The sequence below is a fragment of the Gavialis gangeticus genome, unplaced genomic scaffold (genome assembly GCF_001723915.1).
Source record: "Gavialis gangeticus isolate Ggan-Ray unplaced genomic scaffold, GavGan_comp1, whole genome shotgun sequence".
Lineage (NCBI taxonomy): Eukaryota > Metazoa > Chordata > Crocodylia > Gavialidae > Gavialis > Gavialis gangeticus.
The window spans coordinates 72537758-72563577 of record NW_017729025.1 but is presented as its reverse complement, the minus strand read 5'-3'; the positions used below and the strand labels follow the sequence as shown (position 1 = coordinate 72563577).

Below are 25820 nucleotides of genomic sequence, written 5' to 3'. Positions count from 1 at the left end.
ACTGTTCTCAGTGGTGGCAAATGACAGAACAAGGAGAAATGGTCTCAAGTTGCAGGAAGGGAAGTTTATGTCAAATATTAGGAATAATTTTCTCACTAGGAGGGTAGTAAAACACCGGAATGGGTTACCCAGACAGGTGGTGGAAGCTTCATCCTTGGGGGTTTTCAAAACTCAGCTAGACAGCCTTGGCTGGGATGATCTAGTTGGGGATGATCCTGCTTTGAGCCTGGGGTTGGACTAGATGACCTCCTGAGGTCCCTCCCAACCTTAATTTTCTAAGATTCTAAGTGCATCAGCTGTGCCAGGACACATCCCGGCATAGCTGATCTTACTCCACAGACAATGCCTGTTTATACCCCAAGTAAGACAATTGCTTCACTTTGTTTTGGACAGTGGTCTGGGGGTATGCTAAGAGACTGCTTCTGCTCTGAAGATCTTGAATTCTAATACTTCTCTCCTGGAGATGATTTCAGAGGGCCTCCACATGGATGCATATGCTGCAAATTGCATCATTGGAGGCAGTGAGTGGTACAGAAAAGGAAAAGAAAGCAGTATTACTATATGAAATTTCAGGTTCTTAGCAATCTGCTGGAATGCTTGCAATATATCTATGTACTAAAAGTAAAAGTTATAGACAGTAATAGATCTGGGTACTAGAAGTACAGGTTAGACCGTATGGGGTGGTTTAGGCAGGATTGGTCCAACCTTCTCCAGGAGGTTGGACTGGATGACTTTCTGAGGTTCCTTCCAGCCTTATTTTTCTATGATTCATACCCTAAGTTAAAAGTTGGAAGTCATGTTGCTCCTTCCTTTCCCGTCTTTGGAGGTGCTGGAGCAATGGAAGGATGAGACTTGCATAAAGTACGATTGAGGTAATTTGTGTAACCAGCAAATGTATTTTACTGCTTTTTATATAAAAATATTTCTTTATATAATATCTATAAAATATTGTGTGTGTGTGTATAAATATGCACATGCACACAAATAAATATAATCTGTTAAGAGAACTGACTTGACTGTCAAAAAACATGCATAATGAAGATTTATGTTCTGTAGTTTTTTAGGCATAATACAATACTTGGCCCCACAAACCTATGTAGGTAAGCCTGGAAGAAGTATATATTTAAGCATATGATATCATTAGCTCCTGGTCTTCTCCTGCTTTTTTATTTTTGAATGTTGTACAAGAAGACTCCTGCTTGCCTCTCTGCTGTTTATCAAATGATTGTAAACCTAAGGATTAATCTTTTTTTACCTACTGGATCTTATATGTAAAGTATGTGACAAATGTTGTGGCTAAAGAGCATATATGTAATTCAGGAAGCTTATCACCACTTGGATGTCTAATAGTCTTATTTTTGATACTCATTAGAAATGCTCAATTCTACCAATCTTACGAGGTACTGGGTTCAACGGGAGCACTTCAGTGTGCCCCTCCTCTGACCTTGTGCTACTTGATGAGGATGTGTATTCCTCCTTGACGTAGAGCGCCACACCCCTGCCTTTCCTCCCTGTCCTGTCTCTCCTGTACAGCCTATAGCCCTTGATATTCACTGCCCAGTCATGCGTTGGGTCCCACCACGTTTCAGTGAGGTCCACTATGTCTGGGCTGGTGTCAGCTAGCAGGAGGGTAAGTTCCTCCTGCTTGTTTCCCATACTACGAGCATTTGTGTAGAGGCATTGGAGGCCTCCTGTGGATGTGTGCACTGGCCCCCTAATTGCAGCATTGCCCTGGCCCCTGTTGTTTACCTGTGTATATGTTCTGCTCGTCGGTCTAAGCTGGGCTGTACTTGTGAGTGCTGCTGGGTTTAGCGGTCCAAGGCTTCCTCCTCCGTCATCTTCCCCTTCCCCCGATGAGCCTAGTTTTAAGCCCGCTGGAGGGATCCGCCAATCTAGAAGAGAACACACGCTTACCTTTAGGGGAAGGGTGGAGCCCATCCCACCCAAGCATGTCTCTGATCGTGATGTGCAGGTCATTGTCAAGTAAGCCAAAGCCCGCCTCAAGACACGATTCCCAAAGCCACCAGTTGGTCTCTGCGATGCACGTCTCATGCCATCTTCCACGTTCGCTCACTGGTAGAACAGAAGAGAATATCACCTGTGCACCTGTCTCCTTCAGCACACCCCCCAGAGCGTGCTAGTCTGCCGTCAGGTGATCAGGGCTTCTCCTGGCCGCATCATTAGTACCCACATGGATTAGGACCATGGGATGGTAATCAGTGGGCTAGATCACGACCTGAATCACCCCCGTCGCGTCATGAATCTTTGCTCCGTGTAGGCAGTAGACCTCATGTGTCGAGGGGTCCTGGCGACAGATGGGGCCCTCTGTACCTCTCAGGATAGAGTCACCTATGACGATCACTCGATGCTTTCTCCTCCCGGACTGCTTAGCTCCTTCAGGGTGTTTGGAGCATGGAGAGTGTGGAGTTGCCTCCTCTCTGGTTCCCTCCTCTCCCTCCCTCTTCTCCACTGTTGCCAGGGCCTCGTACCCATTCTCCAGCTGGACTGGAGGAACAGGTACTGCTGGGTTACGAGCAGCCCTGGTTCCAGAGGTAACCATCTGCCACTCTGCAGTGGAGGGCACTTCCCGAGGTGCTTCTTCCTTGGGTGTGTGGCTCTGCAGGGAAAGGAAATAGCCGTCAATTTCTTCCTCCACCTCCCTGATTCCCCTCAGTCTGCTAACCTCCTTTTGGAGCTCCCTCACCTGCACCTCCAGGGCCCTAAGGCGGGTGCCTGAGGGACAGGTGTGGGGGTCCCCAATCCCTGCCCCCCCAGGCCTTGCTGGGCAACCCCCACAGGCCAGGGGGTGGGGGGACACCAGCTCCCCCATGGGCTCTGTCTGAGTGAAGGCCTCAGACAAGCCCTGGGTACACTGCTCCCCCCGGGCAGGGGCCCTGGCAGCACTCCGCATCAACACTATCAGGAGTTGCTGCTTGTTTTTAGCTTAGTGCAGTGCCTTCTCCCTGCCCTAGTAGGAGTCTCCCTCCTGGCCCTTCCTGCTCACCCGCTGGCACAAACGCCGACGCAAACACCGGTACGCTCTTACAGAGCACACCTGTTTGTACGCTCTGTTCGTGTGGCGCAGCTTGGGAGAGTGGCTCCCTACCAGCTCAGCTAAGAGGGATCCGGGGGCCTTCCCCTCCGGATCTGGTTCATCTGCATCCAGTCCCTCTGCCCACTTACCTTAGGGGGATCAGCTGCTGCTGCCCCTGCTGCTGGCTCTGCTGCGTCCGCCTCCACCTCGGGTCTGGTAAGTGGGCGCACGTGCATGTGGGACACAGAGGCAGAATGGGATCTTGGAGTCATTATTGACTCCAAGATGAGCATGAGCCACCAATGCCAGACTGCAGCCAGCAAGGCCAGCCATACCTTGTCATGCATCCAAAGATGCATCTCAAGCTGGTCCAGAGGGGTGATACTCCCCCTCTATGCGACATTGGTCAGGCCGCAATTGGAATACTGCATCCAGTACTGGGTGCCGCACTTTAAAAAGGATGTGGCTAGCCTGGAGAGGGTTCAGAGGAGGGCTATCCGTTTGGTGAGAGGCCCTATGAGGAGAGACTGATGGACCTGAACATATTCAGCCTCGGCAAGAGGAGGCTGAGGGGAGACCTGGTGGCTGCCTATGAACTCATCAGGGGAGATCATCAGCAAATAGGAAGAGCTCTTTTCTCCCCAGCACCACCTGGGATGATGAGGAACAATGGTAATAAGCTGATGGAGAATAGGTTTAGGTTAGAGATCAGAAGGCAATATTTTACAGTCAGGGTGGCCAGAATCTGGAACCAACTTCCCAGGGAGATGGTCCTTGCCCCTACCTTGGGCAAATTCAAGAGGAGGTTGGATGGTCACGTGTCTGGGGTCTTGTGAACCCAGCATTTTTCCTGCCTGTGGCAGGGGGTCAGGCTAGATGATCTGTTCAGGTCCTTCCTGACCCTATCTACTATGAAACTATGATCCCAAATTTAAAAGCTTACAACAAAAATATAAAAACATATACTTTTTAATATGTGACCAGATTTTCCGCTCAACTGATGGGTGCTCAACATTGTCACAAATTTGGTTCCATTACTTAGTGCTGAAACGGGAGTTGAGTTCTTTTAATAATCTTGTCCCTGTTATAAGGGACCAAGGCATTCTGAAAACTTTATTCTTTCAGGGGAAAATGTCAAACATTATTAATTTTAAAAATGTCATTAGGAGAAGAATAAATAATAAGGGGGATTATGAATGGCTAAGTATGAGAGTGTATAAACATCCATTTTTTTCCTTAGGTAACAAATACATTTTAGACTGAATAAATTTGCTGGAGGGAATTGCTACAGAGCAGCTGATGAAGAACAGTTACCTTTGTGTTTCATTTCTGTCATTTTCCTAAGATTCTTTTAACAAAATGCCTTTATTCAAATATGCATGCAATTGAACAAACATTTCAAAATGTAGCTTTACCAAAAAGAATTTGCAATCTTAACTTCATTTCAGAAGAGTTACTTAATTTTAAAACAGTTAATAATGCTGACCTGTTTATTTAAATAGGTTCGGTTTTATAATGAGCAAGATGTTTGTTGGAATAAAACAAGTAGATTGTACATTTAAACATCTTGTTTTAAAACCCTGAATTTAATTAAATCACTTTCTATCATTTTAAATACAAACATGGGGAAAGACAAAGGGATTTATCTGACATGTAAGCCCAATAAGCAGCAGTAAAACCAGTTACTAAAATATTCTAAAACATATTTTCCTTCTGCTACTGTAGTTAACCACAAAGACAACCAGTTGGATGTCTAAAAGGTGAAGGTGAGGGGAAGAGGGCCTCAAGCTTCCTCAGGTTTCACCTTTTCTTTGCACTGCCTGATCATTTAGGGAACAGGCTTGTTCCAGACAGCTTTAATTAAACTGTGCTGTGAAACCAGATATAGATCAATGGAAATGATCCATAACAAGAGGCTAATCATGTATTTAACAGTGTTCAGTCCAGTTCAATCACCTTCTACCCTTTCTGTGGCTTTACATTCATGTGCAAAGGCTTGAATGTGTATATGTATTTTTTTTTAATCCATCCCATTAGTGGCCATATGCTTTGGCTTCAAGGGAGACAAGAACTGTCTGCAATCTGCCGGGGATTTAGGGACATCAATAATTTGTGAATAGTCATGTTGGTACTGGTCGAAGGGTTAAGTGCTCTGCACACCCGGGGCACATCTTTTGGGACTGGAACTCTTAGTCAACTGTTAGGAACCTGATCCCCTGTGAGGCATCTCCTTGAAGTACGTGCTGCATGTCAAATCCATACAGCCGAAGCAATGGAGCTTTATTAGCTCAGGGATTTAAAGACCTGTGCTAAGTGATGTAACAATATCTTTTGGTTAAAAAGTGAAGGAAGAGTGTAGTTGTAACATCAAAGCAATTTTTATGTTCTGGGTGAAACACATGATCTTTTTCCCTGCTCTCATTTTCCTTTTCAGTACAGGCTATTAGTAAGACTGCTTCTCATCTCTGACTGATTGGTGGAAGGTGCTTGTCACCAACAATATCAGGGTAAAGAACTTGATTTGCAACCATTACACATGTGATCAGTTTAGCTGGCTTCAGCTCATACAAGCAAGGGCTGCAGGAGAGAACCTAAAGGTTTTATTTATAAAATGGCAGTGCCAGTGTAAAGACCGTTTTGTATAATAGTCCTGTGTGATTTCATAAAGGGTCGTTAGCATAAAGATCACTTCTAGAAAGCAGTAGTTTGTAATGTAAGATTGTGCCATGTTAAATGTAAGGCTATTAGGTCAGTGTGGAAGGTCATTGCACTATTGATCTGAATTATCTGCCATCCTGTTGTAACCAAAGGACAGTAAAAATAAATAGCATTGCCAGGTAGTGTTTTAAGTCCATTAGGCTCATGTCAGTTTCCAGTAGTGTCAGTCTTCCTAACCATTTTCATGTTTCCTTCAATTGTCCCCAGTTTGAGAGAAACTTCTGGGAGCAGTCTCCAATGGGATTTAGTCTGGAGAATATACCTCAATTACTTTTGAACTTGATCCGCGTTAAGGATAGCGCCTCTCTTTGGACTAATTCTGAGTAGAAATATGTAGCATTAAATGTAATTCAGAATGAAAATAAATACAGCATTTGCTGCTACTTAACTTAATTTCAGTATTTTATATCACAATTCCCAGGTCGATTCAGGGTATATTAAAATGATAGTTTGAGACTAGCATAAATCATTGTTGAGATATTTATTTCCCCACAGCCCTGACACCCACTGTCACTGTCCTCTGTCTCACAGACTCCAATTACAATATTTGTGCCCATGTCCATGATGTTTCTCCTTCTCAGAAAAGTATTTACAGAAATGTTGTACAATTGACCATGTTTCAAAATGTAGCTTTAACAAAAAGAACATCCAATCTTAACTTAATTTCAGCAAAGTTACTTAATTTAAAAACAGTAATGGTGGCTCTAGTTATTATTTACCTAAAGGCATAATTTGATGGAAAAATCTTAAGAAGTTTGTGTATGTTAGTGCTATATAGGTTTTTAAAAAAATGAGTAGCATAAACTGATTGAAAGGAGAAACTAATGCTTTATTTTTAATAAATGAAACATGTAGTCTTGTATTACTGTGCTGAATCAATTGTGCCCACTGATGCAGTTTTATTAATTTTGCAGTACCTCCTCCAGTACTTTAGCTTAGAGTTAATAGATTTCATAGACATTAGGTCTGGAAGGGACCTTGCAAGATCATCAGGTTCAGCCCCCTGTCCAAGGGACAGGAAATCAGTTGGGGTCAGATCACCCCAGCAAGATAAGCATCCAAGCATTTCTTAAAGGTATCCAGAGTAGGTGCTTGCACCACTTCTGGGGGGAGAGTATTCCAGACTCTGGAGACATGGATGGTAAAGAAGTGTTTCCATGTGTCCAGTCTAAAACAGTCTTCCAGCAGTTTGTGACTGTTAGACCTTGTCTTCCCTTGGGGTGTCCTGGTGAACAGATGTTCCCCCAGTTCCTGATGCAGACCCCTTATATACTTACAGGCTGCCACCAAGTCCCCCCTGAGCCTTCACTTCTCCAGGCTGAAGAGTCCTATGGTGCTCAGCCTCTCATAAGTCCTGTTCTCTCATCCTCTACTCTTGCATATGGCTCTCCTCTGGGCTCTCACACTTCTTCGCATCCTTTCTAAAGTATGGAACCCAGAATTGGATGCAGTACTACAGCTGTGGCCTCACCAAGGCTGAGTAAAGCAGGAGGATGACTTCTTGGGTCTTGCTTGAGTTGAGTCGGTAAATGCAAGCCAGAGTTTTATTTGCTCTGCTGGCTGCATTGGTGGCTCATGTTCATTTTGTGGTCAGTCACAATCCCCCAGGTCTCTTTCAGTCATGGTGCTAGTGAGTGTGTTCAGTTGTCCCTCTCTTGTAGCAGGTAAAAATTTCAGATTTATGCACTCCCACTTTTAAACTTGAAAAAAGAGTTGTTGTTTAGAGTAGAAAACTCACATGTTTAAGCCCCTATTTGCATATGTATTAAGACAGCCAGAAGTGCAAGTACCCTGCTTTTTCACCTATAATTCAATTGCATGTCCAAAAAGCAAGTTTACAGCTTTTTACAGCTGTATAAGGAGCAAAAGGTTTTTTGTGTGTTTGTTTGTTTAAATGCAAATGTGGCCCTTTTTGGCTAACTAGAGCAAGTTTTCACAAGAGAATGTACTAACATCAGTAACTTGGACCATCCTAATTTTCCAAAAGAATTAAGTTGTTTCAGAATTGAAACCCACCTGCCATGGTGGGTTTTAGCATTCACATATTCTGCAAAAACCTAGATAGACAGGGTTTTCTAAATAAATAAATTTTAAAAATAAACTTCTATTTTTTTTAAAAAACCCTTGTTTTAAAAACGTAAGTGCGGTCACCGTTTTTCTTTGAGCTGACAGCTTTCCATCTATTTTCACCTAATATTTTCTGAGCCCATTTAGTTATGAACTCCCCCAAAACTGGAATTCCAAAATGGAAATGTTAGCTGACCCTTAATCACAGTGTCACCACAGAATCTCTGTGATACATAGACTGAGTTGCTTATTACACAGAACATGAAGTCCTTTGACCCTTGAGGTGAATATTGATCTTAGGTTCACTTCTGTCAATATTCATATCTTATGTAAACAATTTTCAATGCAAAATAACTCAGCAGCACTTTAGTGGTCTTAATCTGTTCCCGTGGTCACAGCATCTATGCAGTAACATCTTAGTTAGGAAGGAGTATATCTAGGAAGTAACAACAGTGGTACAATCCTGGCCCTGCTGAAGGCAAAATTCCTATTTTTAAAAAAGGAATTTTACCCAATACAAGTTAACATTTTGATTGAACTGTATATTCACAGTTTCACAGTCAGCGGGGAAAAAAATCAAACTTTGACACTCTTCATGTTCAGCCCTCTTTACACTCTGTCTAGCCAAGAATTTGTAATGTTATAAAGTATCACTAGAATCGTAGAAGTTAAAGACACAAAAACCCTATTAAAACTAAAGTCATGCAGCTTACTTCACGCCATATTAAAATGTTCTCTACAATTTATAGAGAATAATTTCTAGAATTTTTTCCAATATTATTTTAAAAGTACTATGTGGGCCCATCTACACGTGCATTAATGCACTTTTCCTAATGCACATTAAATTTACTACCTCCAATGCGAGGTACTAAATTTACTATCTCCAATGTGAGGTACTTCATGAGCATTAGGCTGCACTAATGCACCGTGCTGAAAGCACAGGTTTTTTAAGTGATGCTTAATGCACAATAGCCTATTTTACGGCGCATTAGCATAATTGCACAATTTTTTACATGACACTTTAATGCTCAGTAAAATAGGCTGCTGCTCATTAAAGCACATGTGTAGACATGCCCTGTGACTGGATTCCCACCACTTCTTCAGTAAAGCTGCTACATTTCCTAATAAATCTCACTCCAAGGCTGTTTTTCATATTCAGCTTCCATTCTGTAGGTTTTTGCCATTCTTGTCCTCTCCAAAAGGAACCTCTCGCTTCATTGATCTTCCTTCCATATATCACATTAAGTCCACTCCCCCGTGTAAAAATTCATAGATTGTTGTCATGTCTCCTCATAGCCATCAACTAGCTAGCCTATAGAAGTTTAATTGTTTATTTTGTGCCATAAACTGGTCATTATAGGCCTCTAATCATATATGTTCCTCTACTCAAGAGTCCTTCCTGTGGCTTTACCCCTGTTAAATCTTATGCAGCAGTTTCATAATGGACTACTAAGCATTTAATGTAATTGTACATATCTAGAATTTGATTGCATTGCTTTGACTGGCTGTAAAGATGGCTTGATAACACTTTTTTTCAAAAATTCATTGAGCCAAACATTATGCCAGAATGCACCAGACAACATGCAATACATGTTGGTAGCATGGGTGCAGCTGAGAGCTGAATTTGACCTCGTAGCTCTAGACAGCTATTATCTGTATATCAGGAGTTACAGAGACAGCCAGCACATACCATCATTGAATTGCAGCCTTACAAACTGCCATCTCCTGTTGTTATTCATGTGTTTAAAGTCAAGCAGCATGTTTAAGAGCTTTGCTGAATCATGGCCAGAGAGTTCATTACCAGTAGCATAACTGAGGGAGGGGGTAACTAGGGCAGTTGCCCGAGGCGCTGCCTTTGTAGAGGGGCACAAAAATAATTGCCACCACAGTAGCAGCTGATTGCACTGCCACAGTCAGCACCACATCAGCTGTCACTGGCCCTTGCATCGTGGCTGCATCAGGCACAGAGCTGCCCTGCTACTCGTCTGTTCAGAAATTTGTAGTCAAGCCTAAAATCCATTCTTAGGCTTTTATGAAAAGCTAGTGATCCTTCAGTTCAGAATAAACTGGACTACAGCTACAAGCTTCTCTTCCCTTTTTTGTATTTTGGGCTGTTCAGAGCCCTTCTATTATTTTCTTACACATATTTGTATTTGCAGGAGAAAATTCATTTGCTAAATAACTGAAACATGAAACATTCATAAGTCTTTTTGTTCCCATTTTAGTACTACAAGAATCTCTTGAAAAACAACTGGGCAAGACTACTCCAGCACTGATTCTCGTACCTGTGATGGATTTACCTGACAGGGAATTTATCCGTATAGTATGTTGGCTCAGCTAGGAGTTTATAAGTGATTCCACCAAGAAGAGACTGAAGGAAAAGACCATCCTTGATTTTGCTGAATATTTTAATTAAAATCATGATTTTCATTGTTTGTTTGGAGCAAAGTTAAACATAAAATGTCAACAGCTTTATGAATAATGCTTGATCGTATATGACCTCAGCTTTTGGATGAACAATAAACATTAAAAAATATATTGTCCAATTTTCTGTCTCAGTTCTAGAGTCTGTTTTGGTACATACTAGCAGTCACAGGCAGATAGAGAAGATGGCAGTGATTTCATTCCCTCCAGTCCTTTAACTGGTTATAGTAAGGCCTGGTCACACTAGACCTGTTGTAATTTAGGGACCTTCTTTTGTGGATCAGTAGATTAGTTCCAGTAGTCTTAAAGGTTTCTTCCCTGAATATGCTGACTGCAGGGCAGATCCTGAGGGCCTTACTCATGGCCATACAGTGACCCTCAGCCACACTGGTGAACAGTCACTAACACCAGAAAATATAACACACATTCAGCCAATATAAATAATGGAGGTCACAGTCTCTGCTTCTACACAGTTTTTACTCCAACTCCCATTAAAGTAAAAAAGAACAACCGGGATTTGCCGCCTTGTTTCAGAGGCAATACTGAATATTTTTATACATTTTATCTAGTTTAAAACTCTTATTTTAAGGCTGCTAGTATTCCCTCAGGCTCCAATCTTATTCCCAGGAAGTCAACAGGAATTTTACCTCTTCTGTCCGTGATATAGGATTTGACTCAAGAGTGAAGCTTTCATTAACTTCACTGAGGCCAGAATTTTACCTTGTATTTGTTAAAGGGTCAGTATATTAAACCTCTTTAATGAAGTTGAGAGAGCCCATTCTCAGGCTTTCTGTAAAATTAAACCTTGGGGAAGCAAGTAAGGTTTCTAACTCCATGTTACATCTCCACACATTCTCCTCTTAACTTGTCACTAAGGCAATTATTTTTTAAGAAAATAAAATCTGGTTCATACTTGTGATTATCTTTGGATGAGCTATAGTTACAAGCTAGCTCTCCCTTAAACCAGTATAAATCTGAAACAATTCCATGGAAGTCAGTGCTTTGACATTAAATTTACAATGGTAAGTCTGAGAGATGAATTTAGCCCTGTAGCTTAGCTTTCTCCCTGTTCCCAGTTCCGCGCTTGGTAGCTCGTACAAATTCAGTCAATAAAGATGAGAAGATCTTCCTCTGATCATTGCCTTCCGTGTCTGCCATACCGTGCTGACTGCAGTCTGGGAATTCGACTGTTAAATGTCATTGTTCTTTATCACTACAGAAAGGAAGCAGATCAGCCACTGCTTAAAGTAAGGATTATTTTTACCATGGTTATACAAATACTTTTAGAAGAAAAGAGCTAGGTACCACAATACAGTGCAAATACTTACACAAACTTAAGATAGGATTCCCCAAGAAGAAGGGAAAGACTCAGGTCTGCAGGAGGTGCTGTTAAAACACAGTTGTTGAGTAGTATATTTGGACATATTTAGATTAGACTGTGACATAGATCAGCATTGCTCTTTCCCATGGTCAAAAATATATATATTTGCCTCTCTTTCAGGATCCTTAAAAATTGATCTATTTTAGCTGTTACACTGTAAAGCACGGCCCATCTTTGAAGCATATAGTGAGAGGTGAGGTGGACAGAAAACTCTTGGGGATGAGGAGATTTAATATTACACAAAGATGTGGAAGAGGCATGAGTTTGCCCACCTATGTCTGATATCACATTCACCTCTTCATACTGATCTTCAAAAAAGGTACCCCAATATATTTATCTCAGTATTTGTACTACAATAAGCAATATTATATATTCAGAGATAGCAGAATACTCAGTGACATCCATTTTGCCTGTTGTCATCCACATTTCAAACCCCCAACTAGCCTTTTTTTTATTCCAGTGTAGGTGCTGAAAAGTGGTAAAGCAGGTCCAAGGAATACTGCAACCACAATATCTCTGTACCCAGGAATTATTTTTCTTTTTGGAAACAGCTAGAAGTACTTTAACATGTTACCTTTGTGAATAGATAAAAAAAAGAAAAAGCTGCTTTTCATGCTGACTGTCTCCTTGAAAGACTTCATACACCTTCTCCGTGGTGTGAGTAACTAAGGTTAGAAGCCAGGCTTGCTGAGTTTTAAATATAAACAAGGCAGTTTGTTCAATATTGATATGCAAGGCAGGTGAGTAAAATGCCGCTCTGTATAAAGACCTAAGACTTTTATAGCAGAAGGAAATGTCTTAACACCTTTTTTGTCTCCCTTATGCTGTGGTACTTTCATCATAACTACCTGGCCCTGCTGTGAATAAGTTTCACAGAGCTCTTTTTCAGTCTCTTTGTAACCAGTGTTAGCTCCTGGTATGTGTGTGTATGAGGAGGGGAGATGGAATAAGGGAGCTAATATTTGAAATTTATAAACGCACTTTTTTTTACCATAGGATTGACAGAGCTGTAGAGTTTACCTAGGCAGGTTTTGATCTTTGGTGTGTAAATACATATGCTGTGGTAAGACATCAGTTTTGAGGGCTTTTTTATATATATATATATATATATATATATATATATATAAAACATAAATTCTTCTGTTTCTTTGATTGTTATTAAACCCTCAGGAAAATTTACGATTTATTCATGTTATGACACGAAAGGTATGCTGATGAAGATCCCAGCACTGAAAGTACAAATGTGGGGAAGACACATTTCAGGCCGACAGGAAAGCTGTGTTAACAGTCAGGGGGAAATGACTTTAAAAAACGTAACCCATTGACATGATTCCTTTTGTTGCCTTTGCCTATTGTATCAAGAGTCAGAATATGATTTTTTTTTTAATGTAAGATCTATTTCCTGTATTGATCTCAATGTCAGTGAACTTTTGTCTTTTGCATTTTTAAGAAATTTCTGCATTTAATTTAACAGGAATAAGTTCTAGTGAAATGACCAGGTTCAACTGCAGGAGAAAAACTGATTTAATAACTTTTGTGTTTTACTCATTTCCAAACCTGGTGATGGCTACAGAACCACTGAGCCTTTACAGTGCACATGGCTAAGCTGCCATAAAGCCATCAGAGCTGATCTTCCTAAATAGGTTTAAAAATGACATTGAGATATTTTAAGCGGAGATTATTTAATTTTTTCCCCTTCAAGTTTTATAGTTAGGTGATTCAAGAGCTGATTTGTTACATCAGATAGTATTGGTACGTCTTTCCGCTCAGCTTTCAGAAGACTTACAGGCACTGGAAGCAGGATGTCTCCTGAGTATAGGAGAGGTGATCTGAAGCAGCTATTCTCCTTCAAGGACATTCTGTTCAATCCATTATCTCCTGCCTGTGTGCAATAGTCCAGTCTATCAAAATACAGTGATTGAATAAAACTTTTATTTCAGATAAATGAATACATTGATTTAATAAAAGGTTTGTACTGTATGGTATAATAGTTCTCCAAATGAACACTGAAATCCAAAAAAGTAGAAACTTTTCACGTGTCCAAGTTAAAACATGTCACTTCTTTCAGAATGGATTTGCTTCTACAAACCCAGAATTTTCAGTGTGTTAAAATAAAGTTATTCTGATTTGTCTGATTAATAGCTGGCACTTATTCTTTAGCCTTTTTAAGTAACCTGTTTTTACTATTATAAGTATGTCTGGCACTGGAAATACATATTAAGAACACTTGACAATTTACTAATTTATGATGTCTTTAGTTGTATTTTAATATTTTTGGCAGGCCAACCAGTGTTGATGTATTAGCCAAGCATTCAAAATACAGACTTCAGATCTTGAAAGCTTATTTTTCCAACTTTCATCAGAACACTGAATATTTTTGACATATTTTAAAATTTAATTTTAAAAAACAGACTGGGTACCTGTGAACTGAACCCTTATGTTACATGCAAGTGCCCTTTTACCAATGACTCACTGCTCAGGATTTTTTGGCTTCATCTTTTATGTAATTTATTCTTGGGTAGATTTTTCCCATTGTTGATTCTCTTTTTGTTCACCTGTTCACTTTTGATACCTTTCTGTTTAAATTGTCACGACATCTCCCTGCTCATTGCTAGAATCACATTCATTTCAGGATTAATTTAAAAACAGCTGTCTTTTTAAAGAAACAAAGATAATCCTGCATAGACTTCCTCCAGATTATCTCATTATAGCACCTCTTCTCATCAGGTACAAGCTCCGTCTCTTTTCCTCCAAAGAATCCAATTAGCGCTGGTAGAAGAGAGTCACCTTCTCTACCTCTCATGCCTTCTTGAATCTCACCATCTTGCTGACTCTCCACATCATTTGAAATCTCTGCAAACCATTTTGCCCTTGTTTGGTCTAAGTTTTCTGTGCTGTTGTTATTGTTCATCCTAAGGATCATATCATTTAAAGCCATTTGAAATAGAGTGGGCGTAATTCAAAGCATTTTATGAGTATTTCAAAGAACACATTGTATGAAGTAAAGTTGTAATGTTCTGAAGTGTTCTCTGTTCTTTCAGAAATGCTGGTCCTTTTTCAAGTTAGGCAGATGTTCAGCTCAAAGGTGATAACATGAAGGGGAGAAATCAGAAGGGTGGAAAAAACGCTAGAAAATGGATATTCTGCTAAACATTGAGGATAGCTGTGATATAGTGAACTGTTTGTCAAGAGGGGTAGGAGACAGGTGTTTGGGATTCTGATTCTGCTGCGGATTTACATTTGCATTTGGGTATGTCACTTAACTTCCTCCTGCCTCAGTTTCCATGTTGATTATATTGTTTCCCTACCTTTGTAAAACTCCTGCTGCGAGAGCACTCTAAAGCTCTGTGTTCTAGTCCTGTGTCTAAACCCAAAGTTTAACAACGTAAGAGAGAATTAAAATAATACTGTGGTGAAAGCTATGGACACCAGTTGGCTTGTGCACAATGTTAAATTTGTCTGGTATAGTATCTGCAGCAGCTGTTCATCACAGGGGGATTCTCTGTAATCCTGGATAACATCACTTGTTTTCTTTTTACATTTTATACTTTGTTTCATCCCAGATGTTCCCAGGTTTTTTGGTTTGGTTTGGTTTTTTTTTTACAAATTCTGCATATGGAATTCACAGGAACCAGCAGCATATTGTTTAACAGCATAAAGCAACAACAATGCACACTACATGACAATGCAGATCCAGGCCTCAAAGATCACGGATGCAAAGAAAACATTTTGATTCTGCAATGCAGAGGGTAGCACTGAGAAGTGTGTAACCCATGTACCAATCCATGTACCCAGCAAAGCCCTACTATGTCAGTCCCCCACCCCCAGCAAAGTTACTTTCACCACCAGCTCCCATGTAAGATACTGTACTCTTGTAACTTCTAGAGCAACCCACTTTGCATCATTATTTTCTCTGTCTCATAAGACAATTTCATCATTATACCTGTTATGAGGGTAGGGATAAGTCATTCTTCAGTTTGTCTGACAGTCAGAGGCTCATACATTCCTCATGTAATTTTTGTTATTGAGAACTATTTAAGATTTTGTTTCACTGCATTGTTTGTTATATCCCAATTTTTCAAGAGCGCTGTCCTGTTAGCTAAGAGTTCTGCCATTGCAGCAGAGCTGTGCTCTTGACTTATACCTGGCAGAAGCCCGGCCTCTCCTTCTCTGACTCCTATGTTATGTTGGAAGCTATCTTATGAATTTACTCACAAGAACAGTAGCCCTGATTTTGTCTGAAGAAATGTGTTTATCTGACATCGAATTTCTCTTGTTACGTCAGAGCTGAGATCCAGTCCACTCTGTAGCTCATACATTCAAATCAAAACCTTGCCTATAACTTTGTGATGAGATCTGATTAAGGAAAAACTGGATCAAATGGGAATCTCTTTGTGACCAAATGGGAGATTGTGCACAGTACTTAATGCAATGACCACTGAGTTTTAAAAAACTGGTTGTTTAAGAGCAAGAACTAGGTGGAAAAAGGCAAGGAGGAAGACAGCACTAAAGCAAAAGTAGGGTTAGCAACTAGTCAGGAAGCTGAGCAAAAACAAAACAAGGATAAAACCAAAAGGGCCCAAGGGAATGAATATTCTTTATTTATTGGATGGCTGTGGAGAAATGGGCCATAGACTGCCACCTCAGTCTTAGTGTTTCATCATCAGGAAAATAATAAGAATCAAGGACAAAGAAAAAATAAATATTGTATCCAAGAAAAAGATCATTATAAAGGCATTTAAACATATCTCTGTTTCATTAAACACGTTTAGAGACGTAATGCAAAACTGCCTTCAGTCCATGTGCTATAAGCTGCACAAATTAGCAAAGATACTGCCTACAGAAGTTTTTGCTGGGCAGTCACCCTGAAAGGGAATAATATAGGAGATAAAAAGGAAGCCATCATCTTTTTGCCATGTTGCTATATATGAGACATCTGCCCTAGGTATCCCAAAAGAATGAATAAATGGTAACAATAGACTGTGGGTGGACAGCTGCAGACTGCAATATTCTATGATGTGGCCCTTGATTTCTTCAACAATGGAACAAAAGTGTGGGTATTCAGAGCCAAAGTTTTGATGCAGGCCACCGCATTGATTGGTACAGATCTTGTTAAAAACTAACAAACTATTTAAATACTGAAAGTCAAAATATCCCCTTATTGATGTTCAGATTAAGCAGAGTGAGACATAACTCTCTTTATAGTGCAATCCCCAGTGCAGACAAAAAGCTTTTGCAGGTTGAGATCCTGCCACTCACATAATTATTTTGAGAAAAACAGCTCTGATACTTCAGTTCCCATACTTCAGAAGAGGAATGGAAACATTAGGAAAAGTTTTCTCTTTGATGTAGAATATGCTGCCACTTTTTTGTTATTAAAATAGGAGCTAACTTTAAATAAATAAAATTTTGCCTGAAGGCTTCTGAAAACTAATGTTGTGTTTTGACAGTGTCATTTTTCTGATTCCTGAAAGCATTATGTGAGTTAACTTAGGACTTCATCACGATTTTCCTCTGTGCTACATACAGTAAATTATTTGCCTCCCATTTTTATTTGATATCTCTTTTAACACACACAAACACACACTACTTAACAACTTTATTGGAGATAGTTGTGACCCAACACCTTTTCTCCCCCCTCTATAGGGCAGGTGTACATCAGTCCCTTTGTGAATATGCTGGGTGGACAGAGGGAGCATGGGTTTGGGAACCTGTTATCACTGCTTTTCATTGGGTGAAGTGGATGAAAAGCAATCTTCTTTGAACATCCTTGAAAGGGAAAATAAACCAAGGAAATGAAGAAAGGTCACACAAAAGAGATGAGAGAACCATTTTTTAAAAAGCTACCTTCAAAGAATATGCAATTTGTGTGTAATGCCTCTTTAATTGGGCTTGTAGTTTTTATATGCTCTAAATTCATGGCTTGCTATAAAAGATATTGATGTAAGGAAGATATAGGACTTCCAAAAGAAGCAGGTAGTGTTCAAATAACAGCTGATTTGAGACCCCCAGTATCTGATGATAATTTATGGCCCTCTTTAAAAAAGCAAAGATTCTTTTAGGTGTATGCTCAACTAGAAAACTCAAATAATGTGTGCTTAGTGAGTGAAAAAAGATTGCTAACAGCATAGTGTGTCTTACAGCATAAAGTGCAACCCTAAAATTACACATTGCTGAGCATTCTTAATGTGCTGTGAGCAATTTCATATACTCTATTTCAAATACTGGGTGCACACTCTAATATGTACATATATCATTGGTGGTCAAACTTTTTGACATGTCACAGTGTGATTTCGAACTGTAAGTATTGTTGGCCAAAGGACTTCCTTTCCATTTTGTGGTTTGGAAATTGTATTTGTTCCTCACTGGAATGAAAACAAATCCATTTAAACATTTTTGCAAAACAGAATTGTTTCAAAACATCTGTTTTACTGATTGAAACGGTCAGTTTCTCTCTCTCTTTTACTCCTCCCCTCCCACCCCCACTGAAATGAGCAGGGTGTCTTGGACCTCAGAAAGCTTTCTTATGAGAACTTTTTAAAATTGGCATGTCTCCGAAAATGTTGCCTCTTCAACTAAATAGTGTATGTGTGATCAGCTCTAGCTGTAAGTCTGATCCATCACCCTTTTGTAGTAGCCATTAACAAAAGTAGGTCTACATAGTTGGGGGCCAAAAAGGTCAAATGTTTTAGAGAGAGAAGAACTGTTAGATTCTGATCTTGGCTATGCCAAATTATCTTCATAGCCTGAAACAAAGCACTGAGAAGCTCTGTGCCTCAGGTTTCCCATCTGTAAAATGAGCTTGTGGATTTTTTGAAGAGTTCATTAATCACTGAACTTTTAAGACAGTGCTTTTAAGATATTATGTAAGTGCCAAACTTTATTACTGAGGTGGTTGGAAAAAAGAAAGTGCCAAAGGCTGCTTAGGCCCATAATGCTTTCAAGTAGTAATACTGTGGCAGGCAATTTCAGGCCAACACAGGCCTTACAGTTCTAATTAAAGGAGGAAAAAAGTTACCCCAGGGGGAGAGGTGGCCCCTGACAAAGGCTTATAAGCAGAGAGCTTCAATTTGAAAAGTGCTCTGTCAGAAATTCTCTCTCCTCCTTCCCTTTTCTTTTTCTATCCACTTCTCCAGTTTCCGACGTGGTTGTCTGCCTTCCACTTTGTCACACTCTTCTGTTTTTTCAGGTAGTCTCTCATCTGTCCCTTCCTCTTTTTTGGTGTTTCTTTTTTCCTTCTTCCCTACCCTCCATCATTTCTTTCACACTTTGTTGTTGTTCCTTACTTATTTGCTTACTTCTCTCCTCTCCATCCCATGCTGCTTTTGTCTGTCCTGCCCAATCCCCACTGTTGCTCTCACTCCCTCCTTTTGGTGCAAGGGAGCTATCCTGCTGAAGCTGGACCAGGAGGCAGCAGCATTTGCAAAAGAGAGAAGAGCTGTGTCTCCACGGAATTCAGCACTTGATCCCAGGAAGTTTCTTGCTGAATCATTCTAAGGTACCTTAGAGAATTTGGGTAGACTGGAAAGCAGACACACAGGTGAGCTGCGGCTCACTGTTGGGCTGCATCAAAAGCCTCTGACAGCATGTGCAAACAAGCATGTGCGTGCGGTATGTGGCACAGCAGACCTGTCTGCGGTGCTGCACGCTTCACTCACCGCACAGGCAGGTGTTCCCTGTGCTACTAATCTGCAGCGCAGTGGGGGATTTTGACACTAGGAGATCCTGGTGTCAAAAAACCCCAAGCCTAAAAAAACCAGGGTGGTGCATGTAATGGCAGTGTTTGCCACCTGAAACGAGCCTGGGCAGCCAGAGCCATGCTCCAGCTGCCAGCCAGGCTCCCTGCTGCTGGATCTCCATAACTGCAGCTCCTGGAGGCCCCCAGGACCCTAGGTAATGCTTCTGGAGCCAGCCCAGGGCTGGCCTCCCTCCCCTACTTGACCCAAGGCAACATGCCACGTGCCAGAGCACACATGCACGGGTGTTCCCCAGGGACATGTAGCAGTACATATTGTGCAGCTGCTGTTTGTCCCTGGGGAATCACGTTCCTGCTTGTGGGGACATGCTCTGAGGGTTTTGCTTGGCCCTTCTTGGCAATCTGATTGTTTTTTCCAAACTTTCCTTGAAACGTGTACCAGATTCCTAAGCAAACTCTCCCTAATCTCGCTCAGAATGTAATTGGCATTCACCAACTAAGCTCAGTGATGAATTAATTATTTGAGTTGCCTTTGCTGAGGCTGAAAATTTTAGGTGTGATTTCAGAAGCATCTTGTGACTTTGAGCACAAGTCATTGCTCATTACCAGGATTTAGCATGCTCTGAGCAAGAGAATGGTTGGGGAAGACTTTTTGTTAAGAGTCGTGGGCAAAAAGAAGAGCAGGATAGAACAGCCTTCAGTGCCTTCAAAAATCCCGCACTTAGTCCCCTAACCAATTGCAACCCAGAAGCAAGGAGTGAAGAAATTTGTTCCCTCCTGGTTTGATCCAAGATTTCCATGATTCATTAAGAGGTGTATAAATGTAGAGATAACCTGACACAAAAATGGATACATTAGAACCATGTATGTATCCCTTGCTCTCTTCCTGCTAACAATAGCTGCGTTTTCAAGGGTGCTCAGCACTGTAACTGGTCTGATGTTTAAAAAAACAGTTAATCATGTTGGGTGCAGACTTACTTTGCAAATATAACCTTCTGACTAAGTAAGACCTGATTTCTCAAAAATTTGGCTTCCATCATGGACGCTGAGCACTTAGTACTGTGATGCTAACTACTGTGTCATGTACTGTTGCTTAAGCCATAGGTTACATCATTGGGTGGATGTTGAAAAAGCTCACATTTGAGAACATTTTTACTGTTCCATCAGCAGGAGATGCTGCAGTTGCAGTGATAGAATCATAGAAGAGAAAACTAGGGTTGGACGGGAGATCAGGAGGTCATCTAGTCCTCAAAGCAGAACCATCCCCAACTAGATCATCCCAGCCAAGGCTTTGTCTAGCTGGATCTTAAAAACCTTCAGGGATGGAGATTGCACAACCTATCTGGATAATCTGTTTCAGTGCCTTGCTACCCTCCTGGTGAGAAAGTTCTTAATATCAGGAAGTATGAACTGTAGTGTCACTTTTATATCTTGTCTTGAAAAAGACATCTGAGATGAAACTTCCTCACAGTGTGTAATAGGCTGCACAAATATAAACTGAGACTCAAGAAGGGTACTGTAAGAATTTTGTCTTTTCCTTTCTTTGCTGTCTGACTTTCTTCTGCCTGTACTTAAGATTTCAGTAAACTCACAAGCATCTTTTAACAGTAGTTCTCTACATTTTCCCTGTTCTTGGCTCTTCCTGCTATATTCAGTGGACAATGCTGCCCCCAAGTGTCTAAGAGATGAAAGACAAGTGAGCATTATTTTTTAAAAATGACACTTTCCATTTTTGGTTTTTCTCCTCTATTTCAGCATAAGCTCTGGACAAATGCCAAACAAACAATTTTTGGAATTGTTAATATAAGCCTCAATATTAAATATTAACCTCCTACATGTGTATAATATGCAGTGTTAAAGGAATATTGTAAATTCAAAGATCCTTTTTTGCAAGCACTAAATAAAGTCCTTAAGATTTGCTCTCAGTATAATTATCCTGGGTACCTTGCAGAAATGTACTACGTAGGAGTGAGTTTCCTTAGGTAGCATACAGGGTAGAATCGATATTGAAATTAACATTCCATTTACCTGTTTGGAATTTAGTTTTATGTTAATTTATGTATAGCTTGGAGTGTGTGTGTGGGGGGGGGCGGGTTTCCAATCTTGGAAATTCAGATGTTAGAACCAAATTCCAATGTAGTATGCAAAGAGATTTGTGTGAGGACAGGTGGACAGGATTGTATCAGGAAAAATAACCAATGGGAGGGTTTATATGTCTGTAAGTGGAGTCTGCTTATCTCCTTGCACTTTTGTGTTGGATGCTTTGTCAAGCTAAAATTTCTTCCATATGTTCCTTACACCCACTTATACACCCACCTACACACACTTAGAATTTACCAACATACTTTGTGTCATTGCTGAATTAGACCCCCATACCATCATTCAAATTAAATAAAACAAGCAGCTGTTTTCTTTCATCAAAACGAACATCTTTTGACTTGGTACATCATAGTATTTGAAAGAAATAAGTTGTGGGGGTTGCATGTGTGACCCCACGTAAAAGGCCAAGGCTTGGATTTAGATACATACTGAAGCACTTTGGGCCAGTCAAGTTAGGATGGCCTACAGCAGGGCTGTCCAGCTTCTAAGTGGCTGAGGCCAGAGAGGCCACAAACCATACAGGCCACACTGGTGTGAGCCATCAGGTCCCAAAGCTGTACACCATTCATGAACCAGTGGGCACTCCCCTACCCCATTGCACAAAGCATGCATGAAGGCTGGTGGGTGCTCCCCTTCCCTGCTGTGCTGCACAGCACACTGATTCACCTCACCTGCAGCTCTCCTGTGGCACCATGCCTCACAGCTGTAGGCTGCAGGCTCCCCCAGCTCCACAGGCCGCGCCACACAGCCCCATCCCACCCCCAGGGCTGGGTCAGGTATCAGAAGCCAGAGGAAGGAAGGGAGCCCCAAGACCCTGGCTGCAGCTGGAGTTATAGGGGCATCATTGCCTGGGTAAGAGCACAAGAGGTGGCATATTAACCCATTGGGAGCCACTTGCAGCCTGCGACACAATAGTTAGACAGCCTCACCTAGAACAGGACTTTTCCTCATAGACCAAGCATTTAGGGCCATTCCAAGCAATGGCAGATTGAGCTCATTAATTAGTTGGACCCAGGCATGGCACAAGTTGCATTTATAGGCTAAAAAATATATTTTTAATTATGTACAAAATGAACATGCTTGAGACCCAGTGCTTAGCCAAACTTAGAGCCACTGATCTCTTTCAGGACACTACTAACAGAATGGCCAAAAAGCACAGAAGATGGAGATTCTGGTCAGGATTGGTCCCAACTGTAGTGTATTGCATTCTGAATTGGATGCATGGGCCCTAGCTTACTAAATTCAAACACAAGGGGTACATCTACACAAGATGATACATCGCTATAGTGACGATTAACAGCGACATAGCTCGTTGCTATGGCAATGTAGTATCAGTGGGCATGAACCATGACACCAATGCTACTGCACAGTAGCAATGAGTTACTGTGCAGCAGCATGGGAAAAGAGCCAGGTGGAGGTTACTGGCTGTTACTGTGAAGTCATTTAGTACTTGCTAAAGCCCAGCACGTGTAGACACACCCAAAGGGTAGCAAATGGCAGGAGGACAGGCGTAGTACTGAGGCCCAAGAGTAGTGATTCTCAATCAAGGTGCCGTGGTACCCTGGGATGCTGTGAGATCATTTTAAGAGTGTCTTCCAATATTTGCATTCTTATGTATACACAAGATGAACCCAAAGATTTCAAACAGAAATCCATAGTGTCAAAATCATTCTGACCTCTTATGGTCTTTCTGCATTCCTTGCAACAGAAGACTTGCTCTATTATTTTTCTGTAGTCAAAAAACAAGTCAAAGCTAAGAGCTGGCATTTTCTGAGGAGATGTCTTGACTCCAAAAAGGCTAAGGACAACTGTCTAAAGTGAAGGCCTAGCAGTACCCTTAGCCCTTTCTACTTTTTTTCTGTGGCGCATTTTTCTAGGAACAATTCTTAGTTGTTTATAGATGGTGAGTGGTTATTTTATGGCTAGTGGTATATAGAGGGACACAGAGTAGACATTCTTGAGGGCCCCTCCCTATATATTATCAATATCCCTTGTCTATATATTGCAGATAACTAGACTATATGATTCAGGTAGTCTTGTTCAGACTTGAATCAAAGTTTTGATCAAGTATGGAGGCTGTAGGACCTAAAGATGTCAATAGAAATTCCTGTTGTTAAGCATGTCTATATGTGCAATTACATTGCATTAAATTTACTGCGCAGTAGGTGGTTTTTAGGCCTGTGCAGCTGTTAAAGCGTGCAGCTGTTAAAGCACAGTAACGCTGTGTGTGGACTGGCTTAGGACTAAAGTTAATCCGTCTACACATGCGCTACTGCGCAGTAACTAATTGGGTGTACATTCAATACCAAGTCAGCGTAAGTTACCATATTTACTGTACAGTACAGGCATACACATGTAGAAATGTGCCCGTACTGCACAGTCATTTTGGTTACTGTGTAGTTAATGCATGTGTATGCATGCTCAATGAGAGGTAAAGTGAAACAGAGCAAAGAACCGAAAGAATGCTGAATGTGCCTGAAGAACCATATTGGTTGTAGGGATTTAAGTTGCAATGAAGCATGGCCACTCTTGCCTGCTCTACCATCTCCCCCCATTCTCAGCCCTGTAATGTGCTCTTCTGTATAGTCACTAGTGGGAATCTGAGGGAACACTTCCCAACAGGATTATGGGTAGTTTTGGCGAAGGATGCAGAGGGAGAAAGTGCTGTAGCAACAGTAACTACATTATACATATGGGAAACTGAGAAATAACTACATCCACGAAGGGGACTTAGTTTAAGCATTGTAATGCCCAACTCCGAGATGCCCTGCTTGCCTAGTAGAATCTACACTCCTGAGTTACATGATGTACTGGGAGAGTTACATGCCTAAAATGGGATTCTAGACAGTCAGCATGACGACTGGAAAGCCACCTAACTTAGCCTGTAGTAAATGCCAAGGAGAGGGTCATGGCCTAAGTTCTCAGCCCTTCAAAAGGATTTAGGTACCTAACCCTGGGCTGAAGGAAAATGCTGCCCTCCACTCAGGATTTACACGGACAATTTCCTTGAGTTCCTTCTTCTGCCATATTTAGAGCAAGAATTCGAAATGCATCCCTCAGGGCAGAATGCCATAATCACTGGGCATCAGGGTATTTGAGGGTGTCTCTCTCTGTCTCAGTGTCGTCTGTCAAAGTTGTTCCACTTTGTATAAAATATTTAAACATTTGCTTTACTGAGAGACTGAGAATGACTCTACAGCTGAGTAATATGGCATGCACATAAGGGATTTAGATGGCAGCTGAGTGGTTTAGGTTTTAAGGACCTAAATTTTGGATTTAGGCAGGTAAAGTGACAGTTAAGCACCTAGGTTCCTTTTTTGGATTTCATAAATAGCCCAGGGTCAGCCAGCAGGTCACAGACAGAGGAAAAGAAAACCCAATCAATTTAATAATGTTCCATCCTCTGCATTAAGCACTAGGCATACTGTCCCTTTTCAAATTGTCTCCACATTTCAGAGAAAAGTCATTTTTAAGTATATTAGTAGGAACCTCCTGACAGTGAGGGTGGTCAAACATTGGGATGAACTACCTAGAGAAGTTGTAGAATTGACATCCACAGAACTATTCATGTAGCTATGGCTGAGCAGGTACTTATGTATAGCCTGTTGAATTAAGACCAAAGTTTTAAGCAGCCTATGTCAACATAGTAGGATTTGTCATCAAGTCACCACGGAAGTTTTACATTATTCCTTAGCTTTAGGACACTCAAAACTTGCATTTGTTGAGCCCAGGAATGGAAATGATCATTTTCAAGAAATAGGGCAGTGAGAAGAACAGCTGGCAGGAGCTAGTGAAAGGGAGAATAGTGGGTAAGAAAAATGAAACTCTACAGGGTGGATAAAAGTAGGGAAAAGAAGGGATGAGAGAATGGAGATAGAACATGGGTTGAAGGGATTAGAAAAAATAAAGATCTGGGAAGAAGCAAAAAAGAAAGCAGGAACAATAAACTCATGAACAAGAAAGAGAAGCAGAAAGGCTGGAAAAACTATTATTTCTCTGAACAAAACAATTGTTGGAGGCATGTGATATGGCTCATATGTGCAGTGTGTGAACTTTCATTGAAAGTAAAAGATTCATATTGTAAAGTCATTGTAATGATTTATTTGGATATTTAAATTCTTTTCTAAAGACAGCAGCAAAATTCACCATTAAAAAGTGGCTCCACAAAACAAAAAAAGTAAAAGGTCCTAGGAAAATTTAACAGAATTCCAAATGATCCATCAAAATGCTGCAAATTTTCTGAACTTGCCAAGCAACATTTTCTGTTTTCATTAATAGATAATGAATATGCCTTCATTGTCTCCAGATCCCTGCCTAAAAAGGGCACATAGATTAGGCTTCAAACAATTCCTTTTCAGTTTCACTTCCTAATACTCCTTTCATGCAAATCAACTAGGAAA

General features: G+C 40.9%; 1 protein-coding gene across 1 annotated transcript in view; it reads left to right on the top strand.

The window, feature by feature from the left end:
• DPH6 (diphthamine biosynthesis 6) overlaps positions 1-10366 on the top strand; it is a 472782-nt gene extending 462416 nt beyond the window's left edge. Inside the window, exon 14 of the mRNA XM_019518944.1 lies at positions 10045-10366. Coding sequence (XP_019374489.1) covers positions 10045-10160 — 116 coding nt within the window. The 3' untranslated portion in view covers positions 10161-10366. The remainder of the gene's footprint in view (positions 1-10044) is intronic.
• The last annotated feature ends 15454 nt before the right edge of the window (positions 10367-25820 follow it).